General features: G+C 35.4%; 2 protein-coding genes across 3 annotated transcripts in view; one reads left to right on the top strand and one right to left on the bottom strand.

The window, feature by feature from the left end:
* Positions 1 to 18621, top strand: part of LOC108367428 (protein nubbin-like) — a 151546-nt gene extending 132925 nt beyond the window's left edge. For both annotated transcript variants that reach the window (XM_017622041.1, XM_017622047.1), the window contains 2 exons: positions 13846 to 15106; positions 18259 to 18621. In XM_017622041.1, the coding sequence (XP_017477530.1) occupies positions 13846 to 15106; positions 18259 to 18559 (1562 nt within the window). In that variant the 3' untranslated portion in view covers positions 18560 to 18621. The remainder of the gene's footprint in view (positions 1 to 13845; positions 15107 to 18258) is intronic.
* A 1179-nt stretch (positions 18622 to 19800) lies between these two features.
* LOC108367398 (histone-lysine N-methyltransferase SETMAR-like) lies at positions 19801 to 20953 on the bottom strand. Its single transcript, XM_017622008.1, has 2 exons — positions 20927 to 20953; positions 19801 to 20852 (listed from the first exon to the last, which is right to left on the bottom strand). The coding sequence occupies exons 1-2, from the start codon at positions 20951 to 20953 to the stop codon at positions 20109 to 20111; spliced, it is 771 nt and encodes a 256-aa protein (XP_017477497.1). The 3' UTR covers positions 19801 to 20108.
* Positions 20954 to 22982: the final 2029 nt, after the last annotated feature.

Genomic DNA, 22982 nt, shown 5'->3' with positions numbered 1-22982 from the left:
CGTTTATATTCAATGAAAGGAAAATTTGTTAAGGCCAAAAAAAGCTCCAAAAATTCGATAAGGCCAAAAAAGCTCGAAATCTTTTAATAAAGATCGAATCCCTCAGATTCGTATGGAACTTTGCTTTCTTTAAACAGGCAAAATGTTGTATTCAAAGTTTTGCGAAATACTCGAAGAAAATGGCTATACGAAGTTTTTTCCTCTCCTGTATAATTTTTAAATTGGGACTTAGCAACCTTGCACTCTACGCTAGCGATATTTATTAAATCAGACAAATTTTAAAGTAAAACATTTTTTTTAATTGTATCTAAAAACTATGTGATTGAGGAACGTATACATCACAAATAATAATTTTTTAAATACCAGGTACTTTTGAAAGTAACGATAAATAAAAAAAAAAACATAAAACAAAAATATACAAAAACAATTTCTCTAAACATGTCTATTCTACTGTATAAAGAAATGACGAATGGAGAATTTTTTGCCATTTTTTTCGCAATTTACTAGAAATTTTGAGGGTGTACGAGTCAAACGGATCTCATAATCGGATTCAGCGGGTCGAAATACATGTTGGTAGGTGGGTCTGGTTAAAAACACTGTCTGGTGGGCTGAACTGCCAAAAGGTAGACATAATCCATTTGAAGATAATGACCCCTATCTCCTCCATTACAAAATATTTGAACTTATTTTACCAGCACGTTTCTCTTTTTTCGATTTGAGGAAGTTTTGAGTAGATTGATCTAAAAAAATATCTAACTTTTCCTTAAAAATCTCTGTTTCGTTTACATTAGCGACGCTATGCGTAAATTCATTGAAATCTTCTTCAAAAAAGGCTCAGACTGCAATTTAAAAGTNGGGAAAGGGTATATTGGCTGGACTCTTATTTACCGGCTCTATTAATGTCGTAAGAGCCACGCGTCTTTCGCACTTTCCATTTCCAATCGCTCCCAAAAGTAATGTTACACCAATGTCTTTACTTAATTTGACTTTAAGAAGGTTTCAATATAACGCGCATATATACATACTAGGGTTGCCAAAATATCAGGAAAATTGGGATCCCGGGATTTCGGGATATTTTTTAGGTAATCCCGGGATCCCGGGATTTATCCCGGGATTCAAATTGAGTAATAAATTTTATGAATATGAGTAAAAGTTCAATATCTGAAAGCATTTAAACATACCATGAAATAAAACTATTTAAAATTTACGATAAACTGATTGTAAAACTCATATATGTATCACTAACTTAGAGTGAAAAGTTTCTAACTTGACTTTTAATGAAAAATCATATTTTGATATAGGAAGCTAGATAAATTAATATTGCATCGTTTCGAAAAGGATAAAGGTCCTTGTTTTATGTTTTCTCGTTTATATTCAATGAAAGGAAAATTTGTTAAGGCCAAAAAAAGCTCCAAAAATTCGATAAGGCCAAAAAAGCTCGAAATCTTTTAATAAAGATCGAATCCCTCAGATTCGTATGGAACTTTGCTTTCTTTAAACAGGCAAAATGTTGTATTCAAAGTTTTGCGAAATACTCGAAGAAAATGGCTATACGAAGTTTTTTCCTCTCCTGTATAATTTTTAAATTGGGACTTAGCAACCTTGCACTCTACGCTAGCGATATTTATTAAATCAGACAAATTTTAAAGTAAAACATTTTTTTTAATTGTATCTAAAAACTATGTGATTGAGGAACGTATACATCACAAATAATAATTTTTTAAATACCAGGTACTTTTGAAAGTAACGATAAATAAAAAAAAAAACATAAAACAAAAATATACAAAAACAATTTCTCTAAACATGTCTATTCTACTGTATAAAGAAATGACGAATGGAGAATTTTTTGCCATTTTTTTCGCAATTTACTAGAAATTTTGAGGGTGTACGAGTCAAACGGATCTCATAATCGGATTCAGCGGGTCGAAATACATGTTGGTAGGTGGGTCTGGTTAAAAACACTGTCTGGTGGGCTGAACTGCCAAAAGGTAGACATAATCCATTTGAAGATAATGACCCCTATCTCCTCCATTACAAAATATTTGAACTTATTTTACCAGCACGTTTCTCTTTTTTCGATTTGAGGAAGTTTTGAGTAGATTGATCTAAAAAAATATCTAACTTTTCCTTAAAAATCTCTGTTTCGTTTACATTAGCGACGCTATGCGTAAATTCATTGAAATCTTCTTCAAAAAAGGCTCAGACTGCAATTTAAAAGTACAGTTTCAAGCTTTTGGTTAATTGCAGTCAAAACGGCATTTTACAAAAATCATACTTCAAAATTCATAAACAAATTCTTACTATCAATTCGATATTTCAAAATTTTCGGGATCCCGGGATTAATGCAAGCAAATCCCGGGATTTCCGGGACGTCAAAAACACCGGGATCCCGGGATTGGCATCCCTAATACATACATATGGATGTGTCACTGTATGTATGTATGTACATACATAAATGATGATGAAATTTTGGACTGCTTAGAAGATGATCTCGTGAAGAAACTATGTATTTAGACAGATTAAACAACTTTTTTCCGTTAATAAATTTTTAGCTGACTTTTTCTTTGCATTACTGAAAACGATTTGATGTCCTAATTAATGCCGTGTTTCCGTAGACCGCGTTAATTTTAACAAAGGTGAAAAAATGTACTCTGTCTCAAAAAATGTAGTCACCCTTCCAATATCCACTTATTTTGATCATAATTTTTTTAGATTCAAAAGTTTCTAAAGAAAATAAAAACAATAATTTATTAATCTATTGAGTGCTTTATTAAGGGTAACTTAGGCATTTTTGTTGTGCCATAATTTTGTGAATTTTTGTTACTACTATTATTATTACTATAATTATAATATATAAGTACATAACTATATCAATTATAATTGATGGAACTTAGGGGCGGGCCTGAGCCTCCCAGGAAATGCCGAACTTTCAAGTTTTTTCCTATGTATATGCTATATATAAAATCGTACACTCAATTCTAATAAAATAATTTGTAAATTTTCATAATTGAAAATGTGAATATGTGGATTATCCGGTTCTGTTTCAAGTTATTCTTGCTAACTTCAAAGTAATTCAATTTAAGAAGGGTAAAAAACTGGCTGTAGTCGACAATGAGCGAAAATGGATTGAACGGTAAACTAATTGATTGAATGGTAAACTCCCTCCCCTCCACCTATTATCCACCACGTAGTCTATGGCTTTGGGTNATTTATTAAATCAGACAAATTTTAAAGTAAAACATTTTTTTTAATTGTATCTAAAAACTATGTGATTGAGGAACGTATACATCACAAATAATAANAGAGCTATGAATGTAAAAAATACATTGGGTTTTAGTTGAGATATTCGCGTTTGACCACTATGTTCTGTAAATTTCGCAGTACAGCAAAGCTTTTGCCATTCACTTGGGAGTGGCCAGAAGTGATTTGTTTGCTTACGGTTCAAATCGCAGCTCAATTCGTCCAGATATTTATATCCACGTATTCCCTGTGTAGCGACCAAATACCCTAATGCTAATGTGACAAGACGTATAACCCCGCGGGCGCTGGGTTTGGGTCCCTGCACGTTAAAACCCCACCCAATGAAAAAACCATGCCTCGAATGATACCCCCTTCTTTTGATGACGATCACGGCAAACGTAGAAAGGACTATGATTTGAGGGTATGCACCTGGAATATCCGGACCCTTAATAGGGATGGTGCCTCTGCCCGGTTGGTTGATGTCCTCGGGGAAAATAAAGACTGACACTCGTAACTTCAATTCCAGTTCTGCTTAGACACAAAAGTTTAAAACCAAAGGTTTGTCTCTACGGGAAAGCATTGGTGTTATTGAAGAGATTAAAAATGATTAACTAAAATGGAGTATAACAAATATTTGAAAACAATTAAATTCAGTCTTGAAAATAAATTAAGGATTCATATCTTAGTGTAATATAATCCGCATTATTTTTAATAATAGTATAAAAGTGACAACTAATTCGATGAATTAACACTACTGGAAATATGAATATTTCGAATAAAAAACAGAACATTAAACCGTACTTAGACTTTTGGTTGCTTTTCGAGCATATTTGGAAGCATATTTACTAATGTTTTAATGTTTATTTAAGCGCTTAAATTTGCTTTTTTCTGCTTATTTTCTTCGGTCCTGCGCATCACACATCACTTTAACTGAAACACCACTTTTTAGTTTTTCCAGAATACTAGTTAATCAAAGAAATGGAAAAAGTTCAAATTTTGTGTGCATGGCATGCATAAACACAGAAAGTTGTAGGCAATGAGGTTAAATTGTTTTGAAGTTGCTTTTATAAAGGTTACAATGTTTTGTTTTAGAGACTTGCATTAATCAAGGCGTTGCACGTATTGAGGGTTGCAGTTACCGTGTACGCACTGTATATATTTTTCATCGGATAAACAGAAATTAAGTTACGAACAATTATAAAGCTCAAAGTACGAAAAACGCGTTTTTATACCTTAAGTCCAGATTGCGAGGGGGTATTCAAAATTCTAGTACAGTGAGAGGAAAAAATTTTAGAATTAAAAACAAAGTGCTACATTAAAAAAAAAATACGCATATGAAAGATCACCATCCCAACTCGTTTTAAATTTGAGTATGTACGTTATAAAATATGTCGTTGTGAAGTGCACAGATACTTTTTCGTAATTAAGAAGGAAAGAAAAATTAATTTTATATTCCGTCTGATAGTAATTGAACCCGACCCCTCTTGGCAGCAACCAATTGTATCAAGCGTCTTTGCACACTCAGCTACACCCTGCAAAAATCGTTGGACCATGTAGTCTATGTGTGGTATATTGGAGTACTTACAAAAGTGTTCCTCTGTCAGGCTGTAGCGGACCACCTCGTGTCTCTGTACCAGCTTATTGTTACCCGATCACTGCTCGTGTTTTAACGAAATGTGATTGAAGTTGAGCATTTGAAAGCTTTTAGCTGTTAGCTCCCAGCATGTTCGGGTTCGAATGCCGTCAGAAGCAACATGTAATTTTTAATTTTTGTTTTTGGTTTTTATTAATTTCGAAAAAGCATCTGTGAAGTGAAGAACAAGGGCGTGTACAAACGAAAAAATATAACAACAATGCCATTGTTGATATGTTGGAGTAGTTTTGGGCTACTCTGATGTAATGCAGAGGTGGTCCTGCCCTAGGACATCGCAAAGTTAATTGGACCATATTTTTTATACTAATTGTGGTTAATTTTGGTGTACTTCTTAGTCCTTAGGAAGTACTGTTTACATGCATGCATGGAGTGGTCGCAATTTTTGCAGGGCTGCATGCTTTCTATACATTTACTTTCCTAATTACATATGAAAAAGCATCTGAGACATTCTAAACGCCATCCGTGCAGTGTAAAATGCTCCATTTTAATACGGGCGTATTTGAATTGAATATTTCTATTATACGTCGTGTATGTATAATGGAAATATTAAATTTTGAACACTTTTCACTTGATTTAAATACGAACATTTTTAAATGGTAATCAAAAAAAAATTTGTATTTTTACAACGCGTTTTTTTCCTCGGTGAATATATTTCGATAAAAGTCGACAAAAGGTAAATAAATTCATATGTGGTACCTAAATAATAGGAGCTGAGAAAGGGGGGTACTACATATAAGGATTAGAGCGGACAAGACTGCGAGTCTGCCACTTGAATTTAGAGCGTATGTATGCATACATATAGGAACAAAATCTTCCACGAAAATAATGCACATACAAATAGATTAATAATTACAAACATGGAAACGGAAACGTACAGAAAACCACTTAAATTTTTATGCGTTTTCGCATCCAGAAAACGTTATAAAATGGTAATGTTATTTGAAACAATAATTGCATTTCGTTTGTTCAAGCTAAACATTTGAACGTAAACATCGTACGTAAACGGCAGTGGGTGAGCGTGCAGAGGAGTGTGCTAGTATTTGTTTAGCTTTGAGAAGGTGATGGGTTCAAATGCCATGAAAAACCATCTGTGAAGTGCAGGAAGAAAGCGTATTGAATGAAAAATTTAATCACAAAAATTCCAGAAAAACGTTAAAAACGTATCTGTTTCACAACCATTTTCGGTTTATTTTCGAATTTTTACTGGCTGGGTATGCAGGTATGAACCTTCCGCACTTAAAAAAAGCTCATCAGGACGATGCCTTTTAGTCATCAACGTGAAACTTTCGAGAATCTATTTTTTCCTCATCAATCAGCTTATCAAAATGGTAGCTTTCGTTGTTACATTGAAATATTTTTATACCCGAGCGCACTTGTGCACAAGGGTATGTTACATCACATAACGGTTGCTTGTAACAGCCAAAACAAATCGAGATAGATATAGACAAATGTATACATAAATGCTCAGGATAAATAGAGAAGTCGATTAAGCCATGTCTGTCTGTCCGTCCGTCCGTGTGTACGATAACTCGAGCAAAAATTGATATATCTCAACGAAATTCGGTATTCAGGTTTCCCTTTATCCAAGATAGATTGGTATTGAAAATCGGCCAAATCGGACTGTAACCACGCCCACTTCCCATATAACGGAATTTTCGAAAAATGCAAAAACTACGATATTTCAGTAATTATTGGATCCAAATTGTTGAAAATTAGTATGTGAAGTCGAATTTTGGTAAAAATAGTATTATTATAAAATTTTTGGAAAATGGGCGTGACCCCGCCCTCTTATGATGAAATGCTGTATCTCAGTAGCCGCTCCACCAATCCTTCCCAAACTCGGTATGAAATTGGGAAATAACCACGCCCACCTCCCATATAATGGCCATTTACAGAAACACGAAAACTGTGATAAATCAGTAACTATTGAAGCTAATTGACTCAAAATCGATAATTACAATAACCACTTAGCACAAAATCGGATTGTTATAAATTTTTTGATCTCGACAACTGATTCATCAATTTCTACCAAACTTGGTGCACTTAATAACCTTGGTAAAAGGAAGAAAGTCGTTGAAAATTATTTAAATCGGACTAAAACTACACCCGCTTCGCGTATAACGGTAAATTTCAGACATCCGAAAACTCCTATATTTCAATAACTGAGGAAGCTAATTTACTCCAAGTTATTAGTTACAACAATCTCTTAACAATAAATAAGACTGCTATAGACTTATAGGAATTGGGTGTGTCACCGCCCACTTTATGACTACAAGGTGTATCTCGTTAGATTTCTACCAAACTTGGTTTAATTATTTCATTAACTCTAATTCAGCATATTATCGAAAAAGTTTGAAATCGGGAGAGACCCATGCAAGTGAAGTTTAGAGAAAGTTGAAACGACGATATTTGATACCGGCGCCGGGTATACACCCAGTGGGAAAATGTAATGTATAGTAATCGAAAAAATAATCAGTAAAACAACCCTTTTCACATTCGAAAATGCATTTTTTTCCCCCAGGTCGATGTTCTAAGAAAAGTGGGGTATTCAATTTTGCATTACCTAGTATCGAGAAATGATTGTGTTTTAGTATGAAATTTTTGGAACTTCTTGAATACATTAGAATGATGATTTCATAGTTAGCAGTAATATTATCATTACTACTCTTCCGACTACTTCCGACTTCTTTACTTGTTTGTTGTACATTGAAACCAAAACGAATCAAAAAGTAAAACTTATGGTTTTCCTAATCAAATTAATAACCAAAATACAAATCTAATATTTTTCAATCCACTCTTTATACTATTAATGGTTATATTGAAATCGAAAAATTATACTGTTTAAAGTTTCATTTTAATGCAACGTGTATTAAACCAATAGTGATACTTTTTACAAGCTTTTATTTTTTAGTGCTATTACTAGTCGATTTGTCATGTCGTGGATTAGTTGGCTGGGCTGTCAAAGCAATCATTAAAAAAGCTTATAAATTTAAAACCAGATTTTTATGTTTATATGTACTTTATATGTATATGTAGGATCACATATAGGATGCACAAACACACATATGTACATGTGTATTCATGAAGTCTAATCCCATTTCGGTTGCCCATCGATTTAACGAGACAAACACTTACATATACATATGTACATATGTAAATATATTTGTAATTTGGTAGTAAGTAAATTTAATATTCAATTGCTTCATTATTATTCATAACCCTATTTCGTGTATGAGGGGTCAAAAATTTGCAATTCACACTTGGCTGCATTTAGGGTTCTGCTGTGTGAATATGAGGATGACCAGCTGGTTTATCCTTTTTGAGTCTGAATTTGAACTTTTTGTAAATATTCCATATATATGTACATTGTGCACACATAAATACGTTTGAATGTTCATAAGTATATTTTTATGTGCGTACATCGACATTTAGTATGTAAAATGCAAAAATATACCGATACATTCCATATTGTGTAGAATTCATACATACATATGTATGCGCATATCTTCATTGGTTTTTTGCATTGCCCCACATGCAGAGATTTGGCAATTTTTGCTGCTATGTGATCAAATTTACATATTTTTTCAGCTTCGTTTACGAGTGCAGGCGCTCTTATGGAAACTGCATGCAAACCGGGCCACATGCTACTGACCAAACTGTGATTTTATGGGTATAAAAAAGGCAGTGGCGCTGGGAATACCGTGCCACATGCTAGATTTACAGAGTTTATAAATGCACAAATTTATATAAGACAAAAAAATTAAAATAAAATTATAAATTGTATAATTGAGCATTATTAAGGGCAGTCTACTAAATTTTTAATAAAACTTATAAGCTAAAGCTTATCTAATTTTTTTCTAATTACCTAACCCCTCTCAGTTTGATAGTGTTTGAAGTGAAAAGCGCCACTGTCTTAACTTCACCCAATATAAGAAATCTGCACATCATCTGAATACCAAATATTACACGTATCTACATCTAGATATGTGTTTACTTATGTATCTGTGTGTGTGTGTCAAGAAGGCAAACTTTTCCAAATGTCCAGCAACATATGGCAAAGGCATTCAGACCACAGTCGATTCAGTCAAGTAAGTCATCAAATCTAAAAAGGACTTCACTTGCTTATGTCATAAATATGTATGTAAATACATATGTTAATGCATTTGTCGTAAGAGAAGAGAAATTGAGAGCCTGTATGTGTAATTTATTGTTACTGCATTCAAATTTTCATCGGCTTGGTTAGAATCAGCATGTGGAGATTTTTTCGTGAAGAATTTACATACTTACGTGGGAACACACATACATATCGTCGTTTAGAGTGCAAAACCGCGTATCTGCAAAATGCAAAACCGCGTACGTGAAGTTGTAGAAATTATTTTCTAGAGCGTAAAAACACTCATATTTCAAAATGGTTCTCTTTTTTAGAAAGCAATCGCATTTCTGGCTAGTACATTTCAGGACGAATGGATAAGGATTGAGCCAAGAGCTTGTGTGGGCAAATTAAATTTTTGTTTGCAAATTTTAGTTACGCGGTTTTGCAGAATGACGATACGCGGTTTTGTACTTTAAACGACGATGTGTATGTATGTATGTATGGATATGTACATTAGGGTCCCACCGAAAATGTATTTTTGCGAAATTTCAAGACCCTACCCCCTAATTTTATTCGTGTTCATGAGAAATGTTATTGCCTATTTTTATAGATTTTTTAAGGGTCACTTAGATAGAGATCGAGACCTATCGGTTTAGGTCAGAAAATACGATTTTGTAGATTTACGAGTTTTTTAATGACTATTTTTGATTCGATTTCAAAGGTCAAATATGATCTAAGAATATATAGGCCTTTAAAATGGTATACAATAATCTATTGTCGGACTTGGCTTGTTGGGATTTTTTATGGGGTAAATAAAACCATATTTATATTTCTCTTAATTTTTTAAGTTTTGACCATCGATCATTTCCACAATTTTAAAATATGTAGCATTGCCAAAATTACATTTCATTTAAAACAACATGATATCCCATTTATTGAAATCGCATAAAAATTGTCGAAGTTAGGCAACTTTTTTTAAATACGGCCTAGAATTTATATTGTGACTTTCAGATTTTTTGTGACTAAGCAATTCATCAATATTTACACAAATATGATAAATACAAACGCTCTTTAGCAAAGAAGTGGTTTTTCAATACCCGAATAGTATGTTAATATTCGGATATTCGAATAATGTTTAGATATCCGGATATCTGTTCTATTATTTATTTTGCAACTTTTTGGGAACAATTTAACAAATACGTTCAAACTCAGTTTAGAATACCCGGATAACTAAATGAACGAATACTAGCCGGACATCCGGATAACAAAATGAACGGTTACTAACCGGATATCCATATATACGAATATTCGAATGGATTTACAGATATCAGATTATACGGATAATTCCATCCCTAATATTTTCATTTCATTTATTAATAAAATCATTAGCACAAAAAGATCAAAAGAAAGATCTTTTACAGCGCAACAAAAAATTCATAACAGTACATACATATAACTAAAACAGCAAAAATTACTTAAGACTAAAGAACATAATATAATTAGCAGAGAAAGTAGTATTTTTAAGTGAGTTCTACAATTCCAGGACATATACTTAAAATAAGACATTCTTTTTCATATCGGACAACAAATTTGGTGTCACACTTTCGATTGGCTTAAAATTTTTTTTTATGGGTGCTATATGTACATAGAATAAGGTAACACGTGCTCGAGTAATTTTTTTTCGCTTTTTTCTTTGGAGATACATATGATCTGTCAAAGTTTGCATTTTTTCGTGATTCTGACCAATCATGTACTCCTTCAAATCATTATATCTCGGGTTCTACCCATCGTAGAGACTTCATCTTAACGTCATTTTAAATTTAAAGAAACTGGCTTTATAATGAGATTTTTGATGCTGTTTTTTTTTAACTTTTTTCAAAGATTGGTATAAGAAAAACTTGAATAACTGAACCTAAACTCTTCTAGGATGAACGGACGTCATTCAAAGTTGAACTAAGATGTGTTGGTATTTGGAAAAAAATGGGACACGAACGACTTTTTTTCACATAAATAAAAAAAAGTTGGAAAATGCCTTTCTACCGAGATCCCATAAGTCTAAATCAGAATAATATTGGCCCAGTTATTAAAGTTTTTCGTAAATTAATCTTTGAAAATAGTAAACAGCAGCATCAAAAATCTCATTGTTACGATTCTGTTGAAAAGATTTTTAAATGAATTTATGCAGATTTTTTAAGCCTAATCTGTTTTGTCATCTGAGGAAACTTTTTTCAAAAAGAAACTATTTTTATTCATAAAAAAAATCCATTTTTGAGGTATTTTCAAATCTAAATATTTTTCCGAAATATTACGGTGGTCGTCTTAAAATATAATAAATTTTGTAGTCCCGGCGGAAAAACTGCAACTTTTTTTTGGTGATGCAGTCTAATATATATATTACCTTGACCGTCGTCGGGTTGAAAAGCTTAACAGAAATCAGACTTTTACTGAAAGGAAAGCTATGCCAAGTGATTCTCGAAAATTTTAATAGGTATCTGAAGTTTGATTTAAGTATCCTTAACGATATCGATAATGTGCAAGGAATAATAACGACAAATATGTAATAATTTAATGTTTTGAATATTTCAGTAGGGAAATATTCATATTCGGCCGAAAAATATCTAATTTTTTAACGATTTTATAGCAGTTCAATGCCCCGTCTACACCATTAAATGCTAACTTATTTGAAAACAAAACACGTAAGGAAGTATAAGTTCGGGCAAAACCAAACTGTATATACCCGGCACAACTATTAAATATCATTTTTCAACTTTCTTTAAACTACATGGTAAGAAAGGCTGTGGTTTTTTACCGATTTCCAAAAGTTCCGACGATTGAGTAAAATTGAGCGAGTTTAGCAGAAATCGGCTCTCATAAATATATAATCGCCGTTCGGAGTCGGTGTAAAACTGTAGGTCCCTCCCCTTCGTGTAACAACATCAAGGCGCACGCCACAAATCGGAGGACTGTGTAAGCGCCAATCTATTATTATTAGGCCACAATTTCTTTTCAAAAAATTTTCCGCTATTTTCTTATAAAAATATGGCTCATTCAACAACAAACAACATAAAAATATAATTTCTGAACTTTGTGCAACATTTGCAAAAGTTCAATAAATTTTCATGCAAGTTTTCAAACTTTTAATCAGATTTTTTAGAATTTTTTTGAGTATGCAGATTTGTTTCCCAATAAATTTTATTATAGCAAAGTGCAAGTTTGAAGTACTAGCTACGACCGTTGATTTTTGACATTTTTTTTCCACGCAGCTTTTTCAATACAAAAAAAATATTTCGAAAATACTTTGTATGGAAAATATGCAAAACACTTTCAACAAAAAAATTCTCAAAAATCAACGTGAAACGTGCATTTTTAAACTAGAATTTAATGGGCTACAAAACTGCATACTCAAGAAAATTCCAAAAAATCTGGCGCACGCTACAAATCGATTGAGAAGCTCGTCCAAGTAATTGCACATTTTGTTAGCGCCAATCTATTATTATTATTAGTTATAAACACCTATGATTTCGCTTAACAGCTTTTAAAATATACTCACAAAAATACTAGTTGCGGTTTTTGTACTGAAACACCCTTATATACATATGTAAAAGGTCTGAGACTTCCTCAATCAAGTCATAGTTAAATCAGTATTCTTGTTTGACATTTTACTCCAAAAAATTGTTTATGAATGTAATAGTAGATAGGTACCTACATATTTTGCTGCCCATTTACTTAATCAGTAGTTTCCTTTATATTCCGAACCGTTCTTTAAACTAACTTCTTTTAAGATACGTTTGTTCCCAACAAGAAACTTCAACTAAAACTCTTGTATATTTGGATTAGGATATTTAGTAATGTCTGTATGAATGTATGTACATATATATGTATGTGTAAGTGAAATTATTGAAACATAAACTTGAGGATGAGGCTGCATCTGCATATTTATCAAGTAAATTTATACAAATTGGGCGTATCTTCCGTTTATTTCAAATTCTACTTGATATTAGAAAATATTTGTTTGATATTTGCAGTTCGAGCATTCATGCAACTGAACTGTGAAATGAAAAGAAAACATTCATAGTTTCGCTTTTGAATCGGTTCCAATATTCTACCATACATCTCAGAGCCAAATTGGAAAACATGAACACTTTTACAAAACAACTGGCAATTGTGAGCTCAGCTGGATTGAATGTGGCTACTTGTGAAAGATTTTCACTTACTACACATTTGAATGAGCGCATAGAATAGGGGAGGGAAAACTGAAAATTCAACGGACTATGAAATTGACCACATTTAAAATTTTGCAAAAAAAGTACTGCGAGTTTCCTTTTCCGTTTTACTCCTCATTTCGCATAGGGAAATTGAGAAATTGTGTTTGCTTATGCTAAAATTATGCAAAAGGTGTAAGCATTGACGTTTCAACCACTTGTCCCTTGCGTGGGCTGGGTTGGGCTGCAACAAATGGCTATGGATGTATGTACATATAAACATACATCTACACCTTTATACATATAAATACTAGATGCTCACATGTGCGCTGCTTGGGCTTTGCAGACAATTTTGCATAGTTAAGTTGAATTTTTATGAAGCGTTAAACTAACACAAAGTGGTCATTTATAAAGTAACCAAAGCCCGAGAAAGAAGTGTATGTGCTCAGCATAAGTAAACATATCGATTGAGTTCACATCAAAGGGGCACGTGCGAACTGAAAGGGTTTTCAAGTATTCGAACGAAAATTTCCATTTCCATTTTCATTTTCATTCATATTTGCATTTTGTATTTATTTGTAAAAGTTTTTCGTCTTTAAAAACACCGTTAATGCATAAATTTAACCATTACCTTATTTCTCCTTTTCATCTTTCAGCCTCTGATTGTGGGGATAATAATTCGGCGACAGGGAATTCAAGCGATCGTTGTTTGTCCCCCCAAAGTCCGACAGCATTTGCCACGCCACACGAAGAACACCAACAACATCATCAACTGCCCACTCTCAAGTCTCACTTGTTGGATGTTTTGCACCGCTCTGACAATGCGCAGGAGGGAAAATTCTCCGCCGCACAAGATGTTGAGCCTATGAGAGACATAGAGTCAGGTGCGCTCAATTTGACCAGTGAAAGTTCTCGACAAAGCTTACAATCGCCATCGCCGTCTTTGAAGTCGTTGCGCGCCAGTCGTACGTCACCAGCAATAACAACCGGTGATTCTGCGGCTGTGCCCCTCTCTAACAACACATATCCCATGCCAAACTTCTCAACACAACAGGCCCAATTGGCTGCGGCGGCGAGCGCAAGCCTAAGCCTAGGCAGTCCGCTATTTTCCCTCCCGCTCAGCACATCGATTTCCCCGCAAGACTTCACCCAGTTCCAGCAAGCGTTGCAACAACAGCAGACCGCTTTGCATCAGCAGTTCCAAAATTATATCGATATATTGCGCAGCGGTGCGTTAGGGATACCGCCCGATGATCCAAGCATGGCCACTCAAGTCGCCGCAGCACAGTTCCTATTTCACAGTCGCATTCAAGCGCTCACACAAGCCACGCAACAGTTACAATCACTGCAGAAGCAGCAGGAGCTGCAAAAACAGCCGCATCTCCATGCATCACAACAACAACCATTAGAAGAAACGCCGAAATCTCGCAGTATGCACACTTCTACGCCCACTCACACGCCCTTACATAGTCCGGCATCATCGCCGTTGCCACTCCACACGAATTTCAATACCAGCACCCACAGTCAAATAACGCCGCCCAATCCAGGCACTAGCCTCAAGGTCAGCGGGATACTTACACCGAACACTATCAGTGGAGCCCCACAAACTCCCCAAATGCTAAAACATGCTGCTGGTGCGGCTCAGCGTTTAGGCGGTGAACCGTCGCCGGAGGAGACTACCGATCTTGAGGAGCTGGAGCAGTTCGCCAAGACATTCAAGCAACGACGCATAAAGTTGGGCTTCACGCAAGGCGATGTTGGCTTAGCCATGGGCAAATTGTACGGAAATGATTTCTCGCAGACGACGATATCGCGTTTTGAAGCATTGAATCTGAGCTTTAAGAATATGTGTAAGCTGAAGCCGCTGCTACAGAAATGGCTGGAAGACGCAGATCGTACGATACAGGCGACCGGAGGGTAAGTAAATTAAATCATTATAAAAACTTTTCCTAAGTTAGTTCATTGATTTCAACTGACGTAATCTGGTTTAACCAGATAATAACGTCAAATAAGGACAGCATTTCTAAGTAGGCCAATATTCCGTTCGTTGATCGCCTCGAAACTGAAGTATCTTTTTTCATTACATAATTGAGAAGTTTTAGATCTCAGAAGATCCAAAAGGGACATATAGCGTGAGTACTGCGGGGGGAATATCTTGCCTGCCGGCTGCTCGGCGCCTACAGAAGGCCCTTAAATTGGATAATTTGAACGGGCTATGCACTTTGAAAAAACCCGACGGAACCTACACTGTTACACCTGAGGAAACAAGCAGGCTTCTATTGGAGACCCACTTCCCGCTGCATCACAAAAGGCCCAAGTACTAACGTCGACACCGTTAACGCAGTGCGTGTGAACCAAAATGGCAAGAGGCCTAGCGGACAGAATTGTCAACAGTGAACGGTTGCAGTGGGCTATTTCAACGTTTAATGCATAAATCTCCTGGTCTGGATGGTATTTATCCATTCCTGCTGCAGCAGGGCCTTGGGTCCATATCCGGTACCATACTCAGACTTCTGAGAGCAAGCCTACTTCTTGCTTACATTCCGACATCATGGAAGGAGGTAAAGGTCATATTCATACCCAAAGCGGGGAAGACACAAGATCATCTCCCAAAGGCGTATAGACCCATAAGCCTAAGCTCTTTTCTGATCAAAACCTTAGAAAAACTAATTGATTTTCATATCAGGGAAACCTACCTCAAGGTTAAACTACTTTGTGAAACATGCCTATCAAACAGGGAAATCTACCACTACTGTAATACATGGCCTAACCCAAGCTATTGAAAAGGCAATGGAGTATAAACAGATTTCCCTGTGTGCATTTCTCGATATACCGGGTATGACAAGGAAGGACATTCCTAAACTCATAACCGACTGGGTCATAAGTACACCGAAGTCCAGAACCATAATAGTCGAACTAGAAGGTAGTAGGCAAAAGGTAACGGCCACTCGTGGCTGCCCTCAAGGTCTAGAGGTCAGAGCTCCTAAGGGGATGGAAGGACTTCCAAGTTACAACCCAATGGCGCTCGACAAAGGGTAATCGGCAGTCCAAAAGATTCATAACTCCCTCTCGAGGAATCTCCGAACGGCTGCTAAATCTTAGCAGAGAGGGTTTAAGAACTCTCACCGGATACCTGACAGGACACTGCAGACTGAGGTGCCATTTGCACAAGATGGGACTCTCTGAGGAGACGAACTGCAGGCTTTGTGGGCTAGAGGATGATCCGATGATGATATACTATGTGATTGTCCGCGTATAACTCGATTCAGACTTATACACCTTGGAGAGCGAATATCGTCTCCATTCAGTATCTGGAACACGACACCCTCAAAAGTGCTTAATTTCATTAACAGCCTAAGGTTGGAGTGACTCGATAAGGGTTAGCACAATAGATCTAGCTATGTAGGTCGCAGGGCTATATATGCCCTAACAATAATAATAATAATAATCTGTGTTCATATTCTGGTTTAATGGCGAATTTTCGGGCCTTGCTTAGGGGTGTGATAGCAGTTTGTCTATTAGTTAATATACAGTACCGCTACTGCAGGTTGGGTTAGGTTAGAAGGGCGTGTGTGGAATACCCCATACTTTCACTCGGATACAGAATTGTCCATTGTGAATGCCCTCATTAAGTGAGTGTCAGAAGGAGACACGTACCTATAATCGAAATAGTAGCTTCAAGCCATTATTCAATGGAAACAAGAACTATCCCTAATGATGCCGAAGGGATCCAACAGTACCACCTCCGCTATCTCGCCCAGACAGTTGAACAAATGCGAACCGAAGTTCTTGAGGCGCTTTGTCTGTAGACCTAGACATCGACACGGAAAGTCAATTGACGCTTCCTCATCCTCATCATGGCAGCCTCTGCAGAGAGTACTTGTTTGTATTCGCCACCGTTGAAGTGTTGGTGATATAGCCCAGTGGTCCTGTGATAACGCCGGTAACAGCTCTTACCGCAGATTTATTGAGTTTCAGTATGTGCCTTGTCTTTCTCCTACTTAGCCGCGGCCATAATAATCTTTTGATCTCCCAGTCTTCCCGTTTGTTTCACAAGTCATCAGTCGCGGCCACGGTATATTCATAAATTTTTCAAACGTGATCACTAAAAGGTAGTAAGACGAAGATATTTGCTAGTTCTGTTGGCATCTCTGAGCCGCATCTGGATATCTCATCAGCCGACTCATCCCATTCAATATTGCTATGTCTTGGTACCCAGCATAGGGTGACGTTGATACGGCTCAGTGATGATGCCAGCCGATTTCACTATTTTAGCCTTCAGTGCTGCCTGACTGTCTACAAACAAATAGTGACTTTTTCTTCTGGAACTCTACTACTAAGTAAAATATAGGCCGCCCTCTCTATAGCAAAGATCTGCACTTGGAAGACACTGCAGTCGTTCGGAGGATGGAAGGAAAGGACCGGTTGATATGCAGGTCCTTCGAGTAAACACAGAATTGGATCAGCCTAATCTATACTCTAGGCTATAGAGAAGGCGGCTAGTCTTTTACTTATTAGTGGAGTTCCAGCAGAAAAATCCAGTATTTTTGTCGACAGTCAGGCAGCACTGAAGGCAATAGGATCCAAAAAAATTGTAAGTATGTATTTAATTGTTGCTACTCTACGGATATTTTCTATTTGAAAACGAAGTAAGATACTGACAACGCTAAAACTCAGTTACGATGGGGTAACCGGTTCGTGCGTGATTAAAGCTTGAGAATAATTGGAAACTAGTTTTTCGTAGTTTCGGAAAAACTCAGCTTACTCAGCCCATGTTCTATACATGGTTTCTTGAAAACGCTATTTAGAGCGCTCTACAGCTGAATCTACTTAGTAAGTATACGGCCTTTAGCTTTCAAAAGGAAAAGTCATATTAACTTCAAGTTTTTAGAATATTTCTACTCATATCGGTGGTTGTTGAAAGAACTGGCCCTCTCTCCATTACCATCATCATTGCCAATACCATTACCATGGCAGGGCTATTTAAATACCGCTTTACTATTACCATAACCCAAATGGAACACTTTTTGGATTTATGAATGCTACTATCTTTAATTTGTAATCTACAGAGTTTTCGATCCTGCTGCCCTGCAAACAGTGAGTACACCGGAAGTTATGGGTCGGCGGCGAAAAAAGCGTACGTCTATTGAAACCTCAATACGGGGAGCGCTAGAGAAAGCCTTCATGATGAATCAGAAGCCGACAAGTGAAGAAATCAGCCAACTGGCCGATCGTCTATGCATGGAGAAAGAAGTGGTACGCGTTTGGTTTTGCAACCGACGACAGAAGGAGAAACGTATCAACCCCTCAATGGACAGTCCGACCGGTGACAATGGCAGTGAATCGCCCTACATGATGATGATGCACTAAAACACCCCTTCAAATAGAGCAAATGAAACAAAGTAAGAATATAACTATTAAGTGTTTAATTAGGCAATCAAAGTAAAATTTATAAAAGCGAAAATTGAAAATAAAAAAATCTCCGTGCAGGTATGGGTTTGTTTGTAGTCCAAATATATACATATGTATGTACATATGTATTTTGAGCTTAAGAAGGTCTCATTTTGATACAAAAATAAATAAAAATTTATGTGCATTCCTTAATTGAATATTTTATTAACAACTAAATTCCTTTTTTTAAATACAATCTGAAGTTACCCTTGTGTGCAAGTTTATTGAAATAAGTTTATGAATCTATGTTGTATGTTCATTTACATAATGTACATATGTACATATGTATGTACGCATGTGAAAATTTAGTGAAAAGGGTAAATAGTATTAAAAAAAAATGAGTTATATGTATTTATGTAAGCACCTACATTACCAGCCAGTGTTGTGAGTGCGTTAGTGGGTAATTTAGGCATAAAAAAAGAAACAACTAAAACCATAAAAACTTATACTAAATTAAGTGAAAAGTAAATACATGCAACCTTTATAAAAAAAAAAAAAAACAAATATTATTTTCCAGGAATGAACAGGGTATGTAAATACATAAGCATGACGACCACTATAATCTTACGTGACACTATGTTAACTATAAGTTAAATGAAAACCACTATAGTCAAGTTACGTTTAAAGTTTACTAATATATATATATATTAATGTATGCACATATGTATATATATATATATATGTATGTAAACTTCATATGTCCGTAGGTATTAGGCACTTAGTAACTAACAGTAAGTTAGTAATATTTAGCATATATTTATTTGTTTTTAATACTGTGATAATAAGTAGTGTTTTACTGAAAATCTTCACAATAATTATTCCTGTAAAAACCCAATGAAGATAATTTATTGCAGTAAAATAAAAGTTTGAAAAAAAACAATAAAAATCTGGGCCTTATTTCTTACTAGTATTTCTTTACATGCATATGTATTTTTGGAATTTGTGCTGGGAAATGACAACCGTTACGTAACGAAGGGTGAGTAATGAAATAATGGAAAGTCCTTTCTAAACTCGACTTCCTCTACCATCACTAAAGAATTACTGCATTGAATACTTTCAACGGTAGGGCATGGAGCATTCGTTTGTTGATCGTGGCCTAACCATTTTATAAACATTCCAAACACTAAAAAATATATACGAGGGTCTTATGAAAACTACCCGGCCTTGAATAGAATAAAACGATTTTTTTAACGAAATTCAATTTATTTTTCAACATAATCTCCTTTTAGCTCGATACACTTAAGCAAACGTTTTTCCCATGTTTTGATCCCTTCCGAATAATAGGTTTTCTCCAACCCTTCAAAATAAGCATTTGTTGCTGCAATTTCTTCATCATTTGAGCTAAATTTTTTCCCGCCGACCCATTTTTTAAGATTAGGAAAGAGGAAAAAGTCACAGGGGGCCAAATCTGGAGAATACGGTGGATGAGGAAGCATTTGGTAGCCTAATTCATTGAATTTAGACATGGCTACGACACATGTGTGTACACGAGCATTGTCTTGATGAAAAAGAACTTTTTTTTCAACAAATGTGGACGTTTTTCCTTCAAAGCCTTGTCAAAATCACCCAATATTTTGCAGTAGTATTCGCCATTAATTGTTTTTCCTTTTTGTAGGTAATCAATATGTATAACCCCACGCGCATCCCAAAATACTGTGGCCATAACCTTGTTTGCTGATAATATCGCCTTTGCCTTCTTTGGAGCTGGTTCACCACGACGAGTCCACTGTTTTGACTGTTCTTTGGTCTCTGGTGTGGAGTGATGAATCCACGTTTCATCGACAGTTACAAATCGACGCCAAAACTCCTGGGGATTTGCGTTTAACATTGATAAACAATCATTTGAAATGGAAACACGTGTTTGTTTATGGTGTGTTGTGAGTAATCGCGGCACCCATCTTGCGGAAAGCTTTCTCATATCCAAATGATTTTGCAAAATGTTATTAACCCGTTCAATTGAAATGCCCACACTCTCACCAATCTCACGCACTTTCAATCTTCGATCACTCATTACCATATCACGGATTTTTTCAATCATTTCTGGTGTAGTGACCTCATTTGGACGACCTGAACGTTCCTCATCAAAAATGCTCGTACGGCCGCGTTTAAATTCAGCTACCCAATATTTTATAGTTGTTAATGACGGTCCAGAGTCTCCATAAACTTCGTTAAATTCCGATTTAATTTCGTCGTTTGTTTTCTTTTTCAAAAACTAATATTTTATCACTGCTCGATATTAAATTCTTTCCATGTTGACAAAAAGCACAAAAGTAACTCAATTCTAACACGTATAAAATTTGTTGTAAATGTCATATCGCTGAGAAATTTTGACACGTGTTATTTGAAGAGTTGTATTTTTTAGCAAAATATTTTTTTTTAGTTCTAGCAGCGCCATCTCTATTCAAAATCGGGTAGTTTTCATACGACCCTCGTACATAAGTATTGGACACTTTTAGGTGGAAAATCCGGTAGCGAAATTAATATTTATACTGGTGGCAGAAATAATAAACTAACCTTATTTAGAGCAGTTTTGGTTATAAATCTTTGGTTTATTTAATGTTTAATATATTTTTGTAAAATTCTAGCTAGCTATATAACAAACACCATATAATTCTACATATCCAACTTTGTACAAAAATAAAAAAAATCAACTAATTTTCACCAAAATTTAAAATTGTTATTCAGAATTTTTTGAAAACTTTTTTGGTATGCAGTTTTATAACTCATTATGTCATCAGCTAAACCTTTACTATATAGCCTGATGAATTATTTTATGCTAGGACCTAGTGCTGCAGACTAGTTATCAACAATCGCTTCAACTTATTTCTTAATAATTAGTTAACGACTATTTTTAAGTATGTCCTAACTGTCTTCGTTTGAAAATGTAGAATACTGACATTCATTCATTCATGTCATTCTCCCCTGCCGAAGCGTGGACGCAAATGACCGAAACATTTATGCGATTGTGGCATTAAGCTCGATCACCACAGAGTGGGGACAGAGCCTCTCACCCACAACAAATCTGGCATCGAACCTGTAAAGCACAAAGTAGATTTTATCATCGCGTAATTCTAATTTTTACGTTGTTGCTGGTAAGGGCTATGTGAACACAGCAAATATGGTGAAAATGCACCTCATCTGAAAAAATTCCTTTGCTGCCAAATTTAAGTTTTGATTTAATATGACGGATTGTATTCTTTGTGTGAAAAATTAACCGCAGCCTATGATTACGGAACAGCTCATATTCGGATAACCCTGTAAATATTCATAAAATAGTAGTTTGCATAGATCATAAAAATAAGAATAATAAATTTAAATTATAGTACGCAGCAATAAAAAGCAAGCCATGTAAGTGGATAATGTGTAGTGGCTACATACATACATATGTATTTATGTACTTGCATACACACATACATACATATCTGCGGACATTTGAAAGAACAACTTAAGTCTACCTTTCACGGAAAACCAAAGTAGCATATGTCGGAAAAGCTCTTTTTTACCATCAGAGCAATTAATTTTACTTAAAAGAAGACTGAAGAAGGATTTTAAAAGGTTGTGAATAGCGATCAAATAATTTAATATCTATTTCAATATACAGTATATTTTGCTTAGCTGCCCATCCTTCTTTGCACGAAAAACTTGTGCACTTAACCGAAAAAAGCACTTAAGCGAATTTACTTTACTACTTCAATGAGGAAGGTATCCGAATCCCTATGAAACCAAATAATGGAGGAGCACTTACCACGTAGAAATTACTGCGAGCGAAATTTTTACCGAATGGTATCTAATTATCTATATAACTACATTAATTGATAGCCATTTTCGTTGTTCTGCGAGATGAGCAAAATAAATAAAAGCTTGTAAAATTAGGTAATTGTAGGGCCAGTGCAGGTAAACCTAATACTTTCTTTGATAGTTAATAATAGTTGCACAATTTTTAAGGCAGGTATCGCCAATGTGCAGGTATGTTGAATGCACCTATCGGAGGAGTTTCCTTATAAATGTTAAAAATAATGCCGCTAATGCGCATTTAAGGGTAGGTATCTTAAATGTGCACTTAAGCATAAAGGCAGCAAAGCAAAATATACTGTATGTACAAAATTTGTTTCATTGACGGTGAAACAAGGTTTGTCGACTTCTGCTATTTTTCTTTTTTGTCTCTGGCAGATAGACTTAAGTGGTTCTTTCAAATGTCCACAGATATGTATGTTTTATGTGTCTTCACGAAAGTATGTAAATAAAGTGCAACTTATATTTTTTGTACGTGCATAGTGTGCAAGTCTATTTGAGATGCATGCGGACTGCTTCCAAGAACTATTCTTCATTAAAAAATTCACAA

The sequence above is a fragment of the Rhagoletis zephyria genome, unplaced genomic scaffold (assembly GCF_001687245.7).
Source record: "Rhagoletis zephyria isolate East Lansing unplaced genomic scaffold, Rhagoletis_zephyria_1.1 Rzeph_scaffold_00044, whole genome shotgun sequence".
Lineage (NCBI taxonomy): Eukaryota > Metazoa > Arthropoda > Insecta > Diptera > Tephritidae > Rhagoletis > Rhagoletis zephyria.
Note: the sequence above shows the minus strand (reverse complement) of the source record. Positions and strands in the feature narration are given on the sequence as shown.